The sequence below is a fragment of the Cajanus cajan genome, chromosome 10, assembly GCF_000230855.2.
Source record: "Cajanus cajan strain Asha chromosome 10, NIPB_CcT2T_4, whole genome shotgun sequence".
Lineage (NCBI taxonomy): Eukaryota > Viridiplantae > Streptophyta > Magnoliopsida > Fabales > Fabaceae > Cajanus > Cajanus cajan.
This window is the reverse complement of record NC_138526.1, coordinates 41,246,294-41,261,358: the sequence shown is the minus strand read 5'-3', so window position 1 is coordinate 41,261,358 and position 15,065 is coordinate 41,246,294. Positions and strand designations below refer to the sequence as shown.

Genomic DNA, 15,065 nt, shown 5'->3' with positions numbered 1-15,065 from the left:
GGGCCGGCCCGCAGGCCATGCCCTACTTTGCCATCCCTAATCATTATCATTTAATATTACTTAAATAAAACTAATTATAATTATAAATCACCAATGAATAATAGCTATTTAATAATAATAACAAAATGTGCAGAAAAAAACAATAGAAAGTAGGGTAATAGTGCAAAATTTGACTGGTGGCTTACCCTCTGAACGCCTACACTGCAGTTCGCGGCCACTACAAGTCAAGAACTGATTTCGTATGGTGTAGCTGTGCTTGCATGCGTTTGTCCCCTCTTTTTTCTGATCCTATGCTTTGCCGCGTGTTCTCTGCTTTAGCCATATACTTCATTCTATTGCTATTCCAAACTTCCTGGATTCACAATATCATGCATATAAATATGTGTGCAACCACACCAATATCTCATCAACTAATCTAAACCAACCCACCACTCTATCTTCTTGTGTTCAATCATTCATCATGATCCCACAACTACAATTTTCTTTCCCAAAAGGACTACTTAGTTTACCTTGAGTTCCTTTGGTAGAGTTAAGTTAGAATAAATCAAGTCCTTAATATAGCTAGCTATAGCTACCGTATTAATTAAACTACCCCCTCTCTTTCACTCCTTTTACGTTTACTTTTTTTTTTTTGTCCTTTAAGTATCTACCGCCGATAGCAGTGACTAATCTCCTCGCTACGTTAGAGGCACCTTAAAGGGTGGGATAGCTAACCCCAATATTTAACTTACATATTCTACGCTGTTTTCTTTTTCTCGGATTCCTAGTTCACTAAGAGGTGTAGATTTGAAAGCAACGTACGAAGTCGGTTGAAATTCCAAAATCATTTTCAAACAAGCAGAGGTGAAATTTTGATCTTGCCATGATTTTTTTTTAATTTTATTATTATCATCTTATATGTCTATGAAGCCTTACATAGGTAAAACTCCGTATGTTTGTCCATAATGTGTTTGTAGCACATGATTAGGGCAACAATGGTTGTATAAAAGCTTAATCTTCTGTTTGAACCTGTACAATATAGGGAAAGCATTGAGCATAAATAATGCATGCGTAAACATCAGTTTTTTCTTAAATGTTGACAAAAAATAAATTATTATATCTTTAAAATAAGTTGAAAAGTCACATACTGAGGCTGAGACTATGTTTTAGTTTAGCAAAATCTCACTTTGTAATGCACGTAGAACCCGATACTTATCCCACACTGAATTGGCTCTCAACGTGAGTCTGATGAAGAATTAATTGAACGAAATCAAAAGATTTTGCTGATTTTTCTTGTCAATATAACTCGTGACAGTGTGACACACATAGCGAATAAATAACTGATTCGTTAATTTTCTTGAAGCTAGTGTATCATTTTCACATACGTAGCTTCCAAATGGATTATGAACCACCATTTCTGGAGACCTACAAGACCCTTGTGCAAAAACACGTAGGGGATTCAAGGAACGACTACTCCTGCTCTATAGTGGAGAGATGTGATATACCTTTGATCGACCTAAGTCGGTTAAACCTTGATTATGATCAGAGAGACGAATGCATGAACGAAATCGCAGAAGCTGCAAGAGAATGGGGTTTCTTTCAAGTGGCTAATCATGGAATTTCACAGGAGCTTCTGGAGAGCCTGCAGATTGAGCAAAAGAAAGTGTTCTATCAACCTTTCTTGAACAAGTCAGCACAAGCTAGTTTCTCTTCTTTATCTGCCAGAACTTACAGGTGGGGAAATGCATTTGCCACTAATCTCAGACAACTGTCATGGTCTGAAGCCTTTCATTTCTATCTCACGGATATTTCAAGGATGGACCAAGATCAAAGTCTGAGGTACGCATGCATCTTCATCAATACTTTTGTTCACTCGCTTAAGAATTTAGATTAAATTCTTTTTTTAAATTTATTCATTCAACCTTTTCAAGATAAAATTGTGATAATCTAAGGAGTATGAAAGTGAACAATACTGAATTTAAATATGTCTACCGACTTACTGTTGGAAAATTGGAAGCAAAATATAAAAAGGACAATAACGGATGTCACACATCTTTTAACTTTGTTTGGCTATTTGTGTATATCGTATATCTATATCCTCCTATACTTTATTTGCCGTTTGATCCCTTATACGCATTGAATTTACAGCTAAGCTTTCGTATTTTGGTGTACGGGGGAATAGATGTTTTAACTTATTATGGCTATCAAACAGCTCTAGTACAATAGTGGGTGCCTCTGGAACCTAACTCGTGATCATCCATCTTTATTTTCTTCAATGGCTTTTAAAGGTCGACAAATGTTTATGTCACGTCAACTTTTTTTTTTTTTTTTTTTTTTTAAATTTATTTTATTATTATTATTATTATTATTATTATTTTACATTTCATTTACACTTCTTATAAAATATCAAATTACCTAGCAAAAAAGGAGAGTGTGTGTGCAGTAAGACTGATTTCAATACATGTAAAAGTAATGTAAATGATGTGAGATAATTAGGGTTTTGAAGCATAATTTATTTCACGTCATTTTTACTTTATAACTGTTTTATGTATATATTTCTTTTTAAAATGTTAAATCACTCAAGACCCGAGAGATAGAAAGAGAGAAAAAGGAAGGAAAAAAAAAACTCTATTATTAATTTAGTTGAAAAGAAACGGACATATTTCAAGTACGAGTCAGTTAATTTGATGAATATATCTCGAATCCTTTTATTAGTTCTCCACAAAATAAGATGAGAATGTAGGATTTTGTATTGGTTTTTGTGTCTTTCTAATATATATATCATCCATGTTATCAGATTTCAAGAAAACAAATGTCCATGAATAACTCTTTTGAGCTCACATCTTAAGAAACAATAACCACGTACTTTTGAGATACGAAGAATAAAAAAAAATTATTATAATAGTATTGTTATATTGTTTTTATATGATTTTCTATTAATTATTCTAATATATCTTTTATATAAAAATTATCAAATAAATGAGAAAACCTGTTCAATATCATAAAAATATAAATTACATTTAATATTTTTTAATAAATAAATTAGAATATTTGTAAAAAAAATGACATAGAAGTACGAAGAATTATTCCTATTATAATTGGTATATGACTTCACTTCTAGATAGTTCATGTATGTTTCCACATAATAAATTAATGTAACAAAATTTTAATAAATCAGTATAGACTTTTTTGTTTTTTTTCCTTTCCAGCTGCGTACAAGTTAATAAATTGATGTAACAAATGTATATGTTCTTCGTTAAATAATTGTTAGAGATATTTTAAAATGAATAGTACTATGTTTCTGCGACAAAATTAATCGTACTATTCAACACATGAACATACAAATAATAATTAGGCTGGGGTAGAAAAATTATAAAATTAAAGAAGTGACAGAAAAAAAACATAGATAAGCATCGGTGTTTATATTCACTCTATTAATATATATTTACTTCTTCAAAACACTTTGATGGTCTTTTAGCTAGTATATATGCTTTCATATGACTTATATTATAAGTACTTTTAAAATTTTAGATCGAGTCTTGAAGCTTTTGCAACAAGAATGTTCACCCTTGGGGAAAGCTTGGCGGAAGTACTAGCGTGCAAATTGAACACAAAATCCAGCTATTTCCATGAGCATTGCTTGCCAAAAACTTGTTTCATTCGACTGAATAGATATCCTCCATGCCCTATATCGTCAAAGGTGCATGGCCTGTTGCCTCACAGTGACACTAGTTTTCTTACCATCGTTCATCAGGACCAGGTTGGAGGATTGCAATTGATGAAAGATGGAAAATGGGTTGGTGTCAAGCCTAATCCACATTCTCTAGTCGTCAATATTGGTGACTTATTTCAGGTGATTTTTCATCAAGCCTAATCCACATCAAAATATTTAAGAAAATTTGTTAATCAAAATATATTCTAATTATTAAATTATGTTTCCTCATTCAGTCTGAATTCTTGTTTGGTAGCAGCATATGTATGGGAAAACGTGATCACCAGTCCAATAGAAATGATTAGATAGCAAGAAATGAAAAAGGTATATTAACAATGACATAATTCACGTTGAAGATAAAAGTACGATTTCACACATGCATTAAGTTGCTTTAATTATCTTACCAAATTTTATTTTCCCTTTTGTGGACTCCAATTAAACAGGTTATCACAAGTGTCTGGAAAATGGCTGACAAAATATTGTTAAAATAATCTCAATAATTTGACTTTCCTATCTTATAATGGTTGACTAAATATAATGTGCAGGCATTGAGCAATGGCGTTTATAAAAGCATAAAACACCGAGTTGTTGCTGCTGAGAAAGTAGAAAGGTTTTCTATGGCATTTTTCTATTGCCCCTCAGAGGAGGCAGTTATAAAGAGCCAAATCAAGCCAGCTATGTACAGGAAATTCACTTTGAGAGAGTATAGACAACAGACCGAGAAAGATGTCAAGCAAACCGGGGATAAAGTGGGACTCTCCAGATTTCTCTCGTAGGAGTATCTATGTATTTTTGTCAACTTTATGTTAATGTCTGCTGAATCTAGTGATCATGAACTTTTCCTTAAATAAGTTTTAAGTTTGAGCCTAGAAATAATATATAATAAGAGAGTTTTATCTCATTTAACTATGTTCCCTCGAATAAATGTAACTTAGTTTGGAATTATTACATTTCGTATTATTCCTATTCATACAGAATAGCAGTGTTGTTCTTTAAAATACCACTATTGCACGAAGGATCGATAATTAACATCGGTTAAAATGAAGATTTTATATTGTTTCTAAGACAGATTGTTGATATAGAATTGAGGAATTTTCTTCATTGGACATTGAGCTGATGCAAAAAACACTTTCTACACTGGTTAAAATTACAACCAATATATATAGAAATATGTCAGTTTCTACAACAACTACAAGTTTAAGTGATGTAAAATTAAAGTAACATATTCTTAACTATACACTAGTACATAATAGGATCCAAAATCAGGATTTAAAATCAATTATAAAAAAACTAATTTAATTAATAGGAGAGATAATGATATTGTTATAGTCTCGTGACCTTTAAAATCGGTTTCAAAGTAATTGATTATGAATGTTCATACAAAATCAAATACTTGAATAATCGATTTTTTGTGTATGATATACAAAATCGATTACTAGAGTAACCAATTTTGTAGTTAATACAAAAGAATCGCTTATCTAACAACTGATTTTATATGTTTTTTAACATTTGAAAATCTCTTTTCGTAAGTAGACCACAATATATAAGGGTAGGGATGGTAAAAATACCTGCACCCGCAAGTATTTGTAGGTAAAATTCGTTACGGATAATAAATGAATAAGCTAATTGGGTACCTGCGGATAATGGGAACAGATAATTTTTTACCCGTTTATAAACAGGGCGGGGACGGGTATGATGATATTCATATATACTCGCGAGTACCTGTTTAATAATATTTCTTAAATATCTTAATTTCTTGTACCACATAACCCTAAAACTACACTCTCTCATCTTATTTTCTTACAAAAGTGAGGTTGATTAAGTTATCAACATGTGTTAAGCATGTTATAGAATTATGTTAGATGTAATTTGATTAATTTTCTAGCTCTGATAGGACAAATAAGATTTATGTATTTTAAGTTGTTTACTTTCGTTTGGAATTATGAGATTGAATTATTATAACTTTATGATATGAGACTTTCACTTACTTGTGAGATTGATATATATTAAGTTATTGATTATCTTGCATTTTTATTATTATTTCAACAAAATTAACGTTAAATATAAATTCAAAATTAACAAATTTTTTTTAATAATTCAATGACATTAAATATAAACTTAAAATTATTTGTAATATAATTTTTTTAATTTCTTAAAAAATTTATAAATATCCCTGGATATCCATGGGTATTCAAGAAATTCATGGATACCTGCTTAATGGATATCCGCTTAATGGATACCCGCGCGGATATAAGATGGGTGTGGGGCCAATTTTTATCCAGCGAGGCGGGGACGAGTTTACTATTACCCGCCCCCATGGGGCCCCATTTCCATCCCTATATAAGGGTCCTTTCATTTTCCCGGTTAAAAAAGATGCCTCCACGCTCCAATATGTAATGTGACACCCTCTACCCCACATACGTAATACACAATAAATATAAAGTACATTCTTGAGCAAATAAAACTTTTTAATCGAAACAAGGTTCCAAACCACATAGATGGAGAGTTCACATTCATATTTCGCAAATTATAGTCCAATGCAGAAATGATGACAAAATAAAATATTAACCTTTCCAAAACACAATAACAGTAATGAAACTCCAATGCTAATCCTAACTAAGTCCCGATGTCACATGCCCTATCAGAGCACACCCCACAATGAGACTTAAACCTCATCACCAATATCCTCATATTGATGATCATGTGCAACATAATAAAAATACACATAGAGCAACAAGGGAGTGTGTGGTTTTCTGAGCAAGCACACCCAAGTCTCTCTAGTATAGTAAAAAGGTTGTCGGTCCTCAGGGACTTGTGAAGTAGATTTTGATTTCCATTACACTAATTGTTACTTGTAAATTCAAAGCTTGAATAATCACACATGTCAAATATTTGATGTGAGCAGCAATTTAAACTTAAGTAACCAAAATCAAGTTAAATTTAAGGAAAACAAATATGAGAAATAGTTGGGATTAAATTTCATCAATCTCCCTCCTATGTATTCCTAATGATTCTTGCAAATGATTCCATTACTCATTGCTATTGAGTTCTCTATATTTATTCAGAGACAATTCCTTGGCATAAGAAATTCTAAGATATTTAACTCAATGAATGATTCCTCACTTCATTCAGTTAAATGTCTTGCATTAAGAACCAGAACTTGTTACAACTATTAATTTCAAAACTAGGGATGGCAACGGGGCGGGTCGGGTACGGGTTTCATGATACCCGTTCCCGTCCCCGTGAGTCAAAGTCCACGTACCCATACCTAGGGATGGTAATTGAGCCCCATGGGTGCGGGTAATAGTAAACCCGACCCCGCCCCACTAGATGAAAATTGGCCCCATATCCGCGTGGGTATTCATTAAGCAGGTATCCATGAATTTCTTGAATACCCGTGGATATCCATGGATATTTATAAATTTTTTAAGAAATTAAAAAATTATTTTTAAGTTTATATTTAATGTAATTGAAATAGTAAAAATAAAAATTCAATGTTAATTTTGAACTTGTATTTAACGTTAATTTTGTTGAAATAATAATAAAAATGCAAGATAATCAATAACTTAAAATACATCAATCTCACAAGTTAAAGTCTCATCATAAAGCTACAATAATTCAATCTCATAATTCCAAACAAAAGTAAACAACTTAAAATACATAAATTTTATTGGTCTAATCAAAGATAGAAAATTAATCAAATTACATCCAACATAATTCTATAACATGATTAACATATGTTGGTAACTTCATCAACCTCACTTTTGTAAGGAAAAAAGATGAGAGATTGTAGTTTTAGGGTTATGTGGTACAAGGATAATTAGGATATTTGAGAAATATTATTAAATGGGTATCTGCGGGTATGGATATCATCATACCCACCCCCGCACCGTTTATAAATGGGTAAAAAATTATCCGTCCCCATTATTCGCGAGTACCCAATTAACCTATCCATTTATTATCTATAGCGGATTTTACCCGCAGATACCCGCAGGTACAGGTATTTTTGCCATCCCTACCCGTACCCGTCGAGTATGTGATTTTCATCCCCATCCCCGTCCCCGTCGGGTATCGGGTATACCCATACTCGTCAATTTTTATATTTTTTATTTTTTGTAAGAAAAATATGATATTTTAAATTATTTTTTTATTATATTATAATTATAATTAGGTTATTTCTCTATCTAATATTATAATAAATAACCACACATAAAAAATTATTAAAATTCTTTAATATAATTAAATTAAAAGTGGGTATTAAATTAAAAATGGAAATGGGTATGGGTACGGATACGGGACGGGTAAGTACATACCTGTACCCGTACTCGGTCAAATCGGGTATTCCCCGTCAAAGTCGGGACGAGTTTGGGTATTACCTGTGGGTATGAGTATATTTGTCATCCCTATTCAAAACCATTCCTGGCTTTCAAAACTATTAGGTGATTTGTTTCAAATCTAGATTCAGAAAATGTTTTCCAACCAAATTCTAAATCCGAGGTCAAAGATAAATGATCAGTTTATCTAAGCATTAAGAACAGAATACAAATCACTGACACTGAATAATAGATGCAATATATATATATATATATATATATATATATGAATCAAAAAGGAATACACAGGAGTTCGATGACTACATCAATCCCAACCCAAGAGCTTTAGCTCTCCATAGAAGAAATCACAAGCTGGAAATAGCTAGATGAAAGGTAGAAGAAAAGAGATTGATCCTAAGAATTGTGTTCCCACAAGCTCCAAGGTGCTCTATTTTGTTTTCCTTCTCTGTTCTTCTCTCGTGACACTTACGATTCATTATTTTCTCTCCCCTCTACCCTTTTATAGTTGTTGGAATCAAAACAGAGTAGGTAAGAAAGAGAAAGAACCGCTCAACGCCTGGAAATGGCTGAGCGGATTGGAGAATCCTTCATCATGAAGTAATCCAAAGGGCTGAGCCATTTTTATCCGCTAAGCGCCTGGGAGACTCCTTTATCCTTAAGTAATCCAAAGGGCTGAGCCCTTTAAATCCGCTGAGCCCTTTTTCTACTACTCCAATAATTGCTTGCGGCCTTAAAAGCATTCAACCCTTTAAAAGGGCTGAGTCATTTGCTTCTAGAAACTCCTTCTTGTTCCAATCTTCAAAATCTGCAAAATAAAGGAAAATTTTGATCTGAAAAATCATCACTCCATATAATGACTTCAATTAAGAGCCCCTTTTTGATTTCATGTGTATTTGCCATAATTTTACAATTATATCCAAAAATTTTGTGCTAGATAATGTCTTAAATTAATATTTTAATTAGCCTAATTAGACACTTATCAGAGTGAGAAACATCTCACTCTGGTTCAGATGTAGAAATAAATGTTAGGTAACGCACACACAATCATAACAAATACCACACAAGTTATACATAACCAAGCATAACTCTCAAGTTATAGATACATTAGAATACATACATTCACTTATCATGCAATAATGTCATGGACTCGACTCATAAATGCATGCATGTGGTGCCATACGGAAGTTTCACATTTCTCATCACTGGTATGCTACTACAACAACATACCTGGGAGCACATTCATTCATGAATGCATCACTGGTGACCAAAGGTACACCTAGAATAGCTCAATACATCACTGACATGCGACCTAAGCAGCATACCTGGAATAGATCATTTAATCACTAGTGATCCAAGGTACACCTGAAATAGCTCAATACATCATTGGCACACTAGTACAAAAGAGGTATTTAACGTCAGTTTTTTTCAGCTTTTTACGTCGGAAAAACTTACAGACGTTAAAACGGGAGACGTAAAATTTACGTCGGCATTGTAAAAGCGACGTAAATTTACGTCGGACATATCAAGGTCCGACGTAAAAAAGTAGCGAAAAATTTTAAAAAAATTACGAGTGCAAGCAGAACGACCCGTTCTGAAAGGAGAACGGCCCGTTCTGCAAGAAGAACGGCCCGTTCTCCTTGTAGAACGGCCCGTTCTGAAAGGAGAACGACCCGTTCTGCAAGGAGAACGGGCCGTTCTGCTTGTTCCAGATGCAGAAGAAACGAGACGGTCCAGAAAAGGAAGAAAAGGAAGAAAAGGAAATAGGGAAAAGGAAATGTAACGTTCTCACAAACGTTAGCCTAAATGTTTTAGCTCCAAAAAGCGCAAGCAAAAGGCGCAGATCTGCAAAATATTCGAAGGCTTTAAGCGGAGAGAACAACAAAGCTAGCTCCAAAAGGCACAAGCAAAAGGCCAGATCTGCAAAATATTCGAAGGTTTTAGGCGGAGAGAACAACAAGGCTACCAGCTTATAGCACGTTATTTAAAGAATGTGAAACCTTTTTACGTCGGATATAATAAGGTCCGACGTAAAATGTAAAATTTACGTCGGACATTAATAGCTCCGACATAAATTGTACATTTTACGTCGGACCTTAATAAGTCCGACGTAAAAAAGTCCACAAATATTACAAAAATGCCACCGCGTTTTTTTTACGTCGCTTTTTTTGTTAACTGACGAGAAAATAGTGACGTAAAAGGCTATTTTTCTACTAGTGGCATGCGGCCTAAGTGGCACACATGGAATAGATTATTTCATCATTGGTGACCCAAGGTACACTTGGAATAGCTCAATACATCATTGGCATGCGGCCTAAGTGGCACACCTAGAATAGATCATTTCAACATTGGTGACCCAAGGTACACCTGGAATAGCTCAATACATCACTAGCATGTAGCCTAAGCGGCACACCTGGAGTCATATATGCACATGATACATGTCACACATTCACTATTTCATTGACTCAACATTTCACTTATCACGTCTCACCATATCTCATGTCACATTATCTCATAATATCATATCACAGATCATATGTTCACTTTTCACATTTTCACATCATATGCACATAGTCTCATACAAGGAACTTCTCATAGTCATATACAAAATAGCATATAACCATACCCATAAATTATCCAAAACATGAATCCATCATCAATTTTACATATAATGCCTCAAAATTCATCCAAAGATCATATCCCTAATTTTACTCCATAGGGTTTCCCACAAGAATCACCAGAGCACTCTAATTCATATCAAAATTTGTCTATTTTTGAAATTAAACACATATTCACACTTAGAAAACATCAAGGAACAGATCAATCAGAAAGCAAAACATAAAACATTCATATTTTGTCTATTCTCAGAAGCATGCATCAGGCAAGGGATTGAGGCCAATCTGACTACCTAATAATTATTCCCACACCCCTGAGTGGGGTTTCTCACTCCTCCCTTACCTGGATAAGAAGAAGATGAAGCTAGAGCATAATCTGGTTGATCTCCTTCTCTTAGTTCTCCTTGGTCTTCAAAGAGTATGTCAAGGAGCAGTGTCTGAGTATACTATTTATAGACATCAGAAGTGGTCAGAACGGCCCGTTCTGGATTTATTCGTCATGTGTTAAATTTGCATCTAGAACGGCCCGTTCTAGAGTTGAGTTTTAACTCATAACAGCCATGTTTGGAACAATCCGTTCCCAACTAGGATTTATAGGCCTTTTTGGTGGTTTGGAACACCCCGTTTCAGTTTGGGAACGACTTGTTCCGTTTTGGCCGGGAACGGCCTGTCCTAAGCTACTAAATCACCCTTATTGAGCTTTGGGCATTAAGATGTCATATCATGTTGTTTTCCCAGGCTTTGGGAGCTCCTTTCTTTAATAATAGAAGTCCATTTCCTTAATGTAAAATATGAAAATTGGGGTATTACATGTAACAAAAATCAACCAAAGAACCGCGCATGTTCTTGTCAACCTCTCATGTTCGATCTCGATTGCAACCACAACTACGCATCCTCCACTTACCACCCAGAACGGTGCCTCTCCCACTGATGCTCTCTCTCCGATGCTACCAACAACTCGAGAATTGAAGAATTACAAACGAAGATGTAAAAAAAACAATTTTGAATTGTGTGAATTGAAAATTAAACATTGCTATTGTAAGAGTTGCAAATACTTATAAACATCCTAATATTCTTGTAGAATTTATAGTTGAACAATTAAAAAATAGAGTTTCATTTCGTTAAATAATAATAAAAAAAGTCATTGAATTAGTCGAACAAGCAAGTATCAAAGGAGTTCAAGTACAAATTGTAGAATGTAACAATGAAAAAAAAATTGCACAAGTTGAGTGGACCAGAGGATAAGTTTCTTCTACAAAGCATTCTAGTGAAAATTGATTATTGTTGCTACAAATATAAAAAGATGAAAGGTTTAATTACAAAAAATTTAGTTTAGGGACTTAATTGAAAATTCTTAAAAATTTAGAGAAATAAATGATTTATTAAGCCTAAATAATAATAGTTACAAATTTATGCTAACTAAAAATAATAAAATTAACAGAAAATATCTTAGTATCAATTTCATGTCATAGCATTAGACAATGTGATAACACTATAAGAAATGTTACATATAGTGACATACAAAAAAGTATTACTATATGCACAATATATATAGATATATGTTTATTTGACATATAGTTATACACAATTTTAGTGTTGATTTTGAATGAAATTTAACAACATATTTTGTATGTTACTCTAACTTATACTCATACTTTTTAACAATATATCAATATATATTACATTTATTGTATGAGTAAAAATAATTTTTTAATAACATGTATAATGTTAATATAAAGTGTGTGTCACTATATAATAATTTTTTTATAATATGATCCACCCTAACCGTTACTGGATGACACTAATTTGTGGTTTTCTTGTAGTGCCTGGAGTGTGTACTTGAGCCAATAGGCGAGTATTTAATTTTAATTGCGTCCCACCATAAGCAGAGGTAATGCTTGTGATATTCCATTATACATGATTTATAAATTTGTAAGAATTCCAATTAACCATGCAATGAAAAGCCACTGACCAAAATACGCGACATGAACAACCAATTTTATATTAGTTCATAAGACCACGACATAACATTTGATGCAGCAATGAGAGGATAGAAATACCCCTTAATTCGAAACATGTCAAATTAAATATGGGTATTGTTCAAAGAAATTTCACTTTTTCTCAGAATGGATCATAATCTGCACCCTACAAATTAAATATGGGTATTGTTCAAAGAAATTTCACTTAGCATACATAGAGGAGATAAATTAATTAAAAACAAAGGATACATTTTTCATCACATCACATGGCCTTGGCCTTCACCATTCCCTAGCAAGGAAAGTATGTAACTTGGAAGTTTCCATTTATGTACTCTTGTACATATCTCTTTCAGAAGAATAATTAATCAGACCTTCCATGGCAGCAGAGTTGTTAAACAATTCATGAATACTCTCACATCCTGCTGTTCTAAATGCTTCAACAGCCATCATAATGTCATCATCTTGCAAGATTGGCTCATAGCTTTCCATTGTCTTTTGAGTTTGACTACTACTTTCTTTAACATTACCATCAACCTTATATGAGAGTGAAATTTCGGTGTCAGTGAATTGCCCTACATTGGTTGAGACAGTACACTTTTTATTTGGGAAGCTCCACGTGGATATCGGTGATTGAAGATCATGATTTGTGACAAGTATGAGGGCATACATGTTATACACTGTGTTGTTGAGTGTAGTTGATGGTGAATCTGATGAAAAAAAAGGTTGAATGGGGATTTTGCTTGTGACTAGCTGTGAGGGAAGGAAGGAGCTAGCTCCAACTTGCAACATGGATTCTCTAGCTTCAGCTTCAAGTCGAGCACTCTCCCATTGTGCCATGTGGCTCATATTGGTGGCATGTTTCACTAGTGGAAAATTAGCATATTACGTCACCCCTTTTACGTCAGAAATACTTAAATCCGACGTAAAAAAAACGCGGTGGCATTTTTGTAATTTTTGCGTCCTTTTTTACGTCGGACCTGGTAGGGTCCAACGTAAAAAGTCCAATCTACGTCGGAGGTGTGTTGTGTCCGACGTAGATTGAACTTTTTACCACTGTAAGAAAGGACGCAAATTTGAATAAGAGAGCGCGAGGCACACCGCGCGCATTCACTCTTCCTCACTTTTCATTTTTTTCTCTCTAAACCCTCTCCCTCTCCTTTGTTACTGAATCGTTTTTTTTGTCTTTTGCAGAGGGATGAATCCTTTGTTACTCATTTGCACATTGTTGCTGCTCCTCAGATATGAATCAAGGTTTCCTTAACACTTTCTACTTCGCATTGCTACTCTGGCTATCTATTTTATTTGATTTTTTGGTTGTTCTATTTGTATAAGTAGTGAGCGTTTTCTTTTGGGTTGTTATACGAAGATGAATGGCTTGTTCTGGAAGCAGAACGGGCCGTTCTGCTGGCATTTTTATGTTTTTTTTTTCCTACTTTTTTACGTCAGATGTCGTAATGTCCGACGTAAATTTACGTCAATTTTGCGAATCTGACGTAAAATTTACGTCTCTCGCTTCTACGTCGGTATGTTTTCTGACGTAAAAAGCTAAAAATGACCGACGTAGTACACTTCTTTTGTACTAGTGTTTGGAGTTGTCACTGTAAGATGTGATAAATCTCACCACAATTTGTGTGAGGCAATCAATATGATTTAAAGAAAAAGATTACAATGTAAAACAGGAAATTACATCATAATAATGAGAGAATAAATGGTAGGATATTAGTCCTGATAACTAGCTCTTAACACCCCCCGTCAAGCTAAGCGTTGGATTGAGACCAACACGAAGCTTGGATCGAAACAATTCAAACAACGGACGAGGCAACGCCTTTGTAAAAATATCAGCAAGTTGTAGAGAAGTAGGAACATGGCGAACAGCCAAGCGACCAAAGGCAACTAACTCACGGATGAAGTGACAATCCAAATCAATATGCTTAGCATGCTTATGAGCAATAGGATTCTGAGCCATAAACAATGCACTTTGATTATCACTGAGAAGGAGAGGAGTCGCAGACAACCCAACACGAAGTTCACGAAGGAGATTGAGCAACCAAACAAGTTCAGAAGCTGTGTTGGCCATGGCCCGGTACTCAGATTCACAACTAGAGCGGGCAACAGTTGGTTGTTTCTTGGCACTCCAAGACAAAAGATTGTCACCAAGAAAGATAGCATAGCCATAGGTAGACCGATGAGTGTCCGTGCAGCGAGCCCAATCAGCATCACTATAACCAAGAACCGCGGGAGAAGGTGAGCTGCGAAACGTAAGTCCAAAATGTTGTGTACCACAAACATAACGGAGAATACGTTTGACAGCTTGAAAATGATCAATAGTAGGAGCCTGGAGAAATTGGCTTACCGTGTTGACGGCATATGATAAATCAGGGCGAGTAATGGTTAAGTATTGTAAGGCCCCAACCAAAGAGTGGTACTGAGTTGGATCAGAGTAAGCCAC

At 34.3% G+C, this 15,065-nt stretch overlaps 2 protein-coding genes across 4 annotated transcripts; one reads left to right on the top strand and one right to left on the bottom strand.

Annotated features, from left to right (window-relative positions):
* The first annotated feature begins 413 nt into the window (after positions 1 to 413).
* On the top strand, positions 414 to 4,600 carry LOC109815082 (gibberellin 2-beta-dioxygenase 8). Of its 3 annotated transcripts, XM_020379676.3 has the most exons (5): positions 414 to 843; positions 1,343 to 1,818; positions 3,511 to 3,832; positions 3,928 to 4,015; positions 4,237 to 4,374. In XM_020379676.3, exons 2-4 carry the CDS (start codon positions 1,376 to 1,378, stop codon positions 3,994 to 3,996), a joined length of 834 nt encoding a protein of 277 aa, XP_020235265.1. In that variant the 5' UTR covers positions 414 to 843; positions 1,343 to 1,375; the 3' UTR covers positions 3,997 to 4,015; positions 4,237 to 4,374. The 3 variants fall into 3 exon arrangements, with proteins under 3 accessions (XP_020235265.1, XP_020235264.1, XP_029130542.1); XM_020379675.3 differs by lacking the exon at positions 3,928 to 4,015 and having other exon boundaries at positions 417 to 843; positions 1,347 to 1,818; positions 4,237 to 4,600; XM_029274709.2 differs by lacking the exon at positions 3,928 to 4,015 and having other exon boundaries at positions 417 to 843; positions 4,237 to 4,600.
* An 8,340-nt stretch (positions 4,601 to 12,940) lies between these two features.
* On the bottom strand, positions 12,941 to 13,453 carry LOC145952494 (uncharacterized). Its single transcript, XM_083064865.1, has one exon. It carries the CDS (start codon positions 13,451 to 13,453, stop codon positions 12,941 to 12,943), a length of 513 nt encoding a protein of 170 aa, XP_082920991.1.
* Positions 13,454 to 15,065: the final 1,612 nt, after the last annotated feature.

Bases quoted from the DNA above. Each gene is read 5' to 3' on its own strand.
- LOC109815082 (XM_020379675.3), top strand. From the start codon at position 1,376: ATGGATTATGAACCACCATTTCTGGAGACCTACAAGACCCTTGTGCAA. The intron at 1,819-3,510 runs GTACGCATGCAT...TTAAAATTTTAG, and splicing joins GACCAAGATCAAAGTCTGAG to ATCGAGTCTTGAAGCTTTTG. The intron at 3,833-4,236 runs GTGATTTTTCAT...TATAATGTGCAG, and splicing joins ATATTGGTGACTTATTTCAG to GCATTGAGCAATGGCGTTTA.
- LOC145952494 (XM_083064865.1), bottom strand. From the start codon at position 13,453: ATGGCACAATGGGAGAGTGCTCGACTTGAAGCTGAAGCTAGAGAATCC.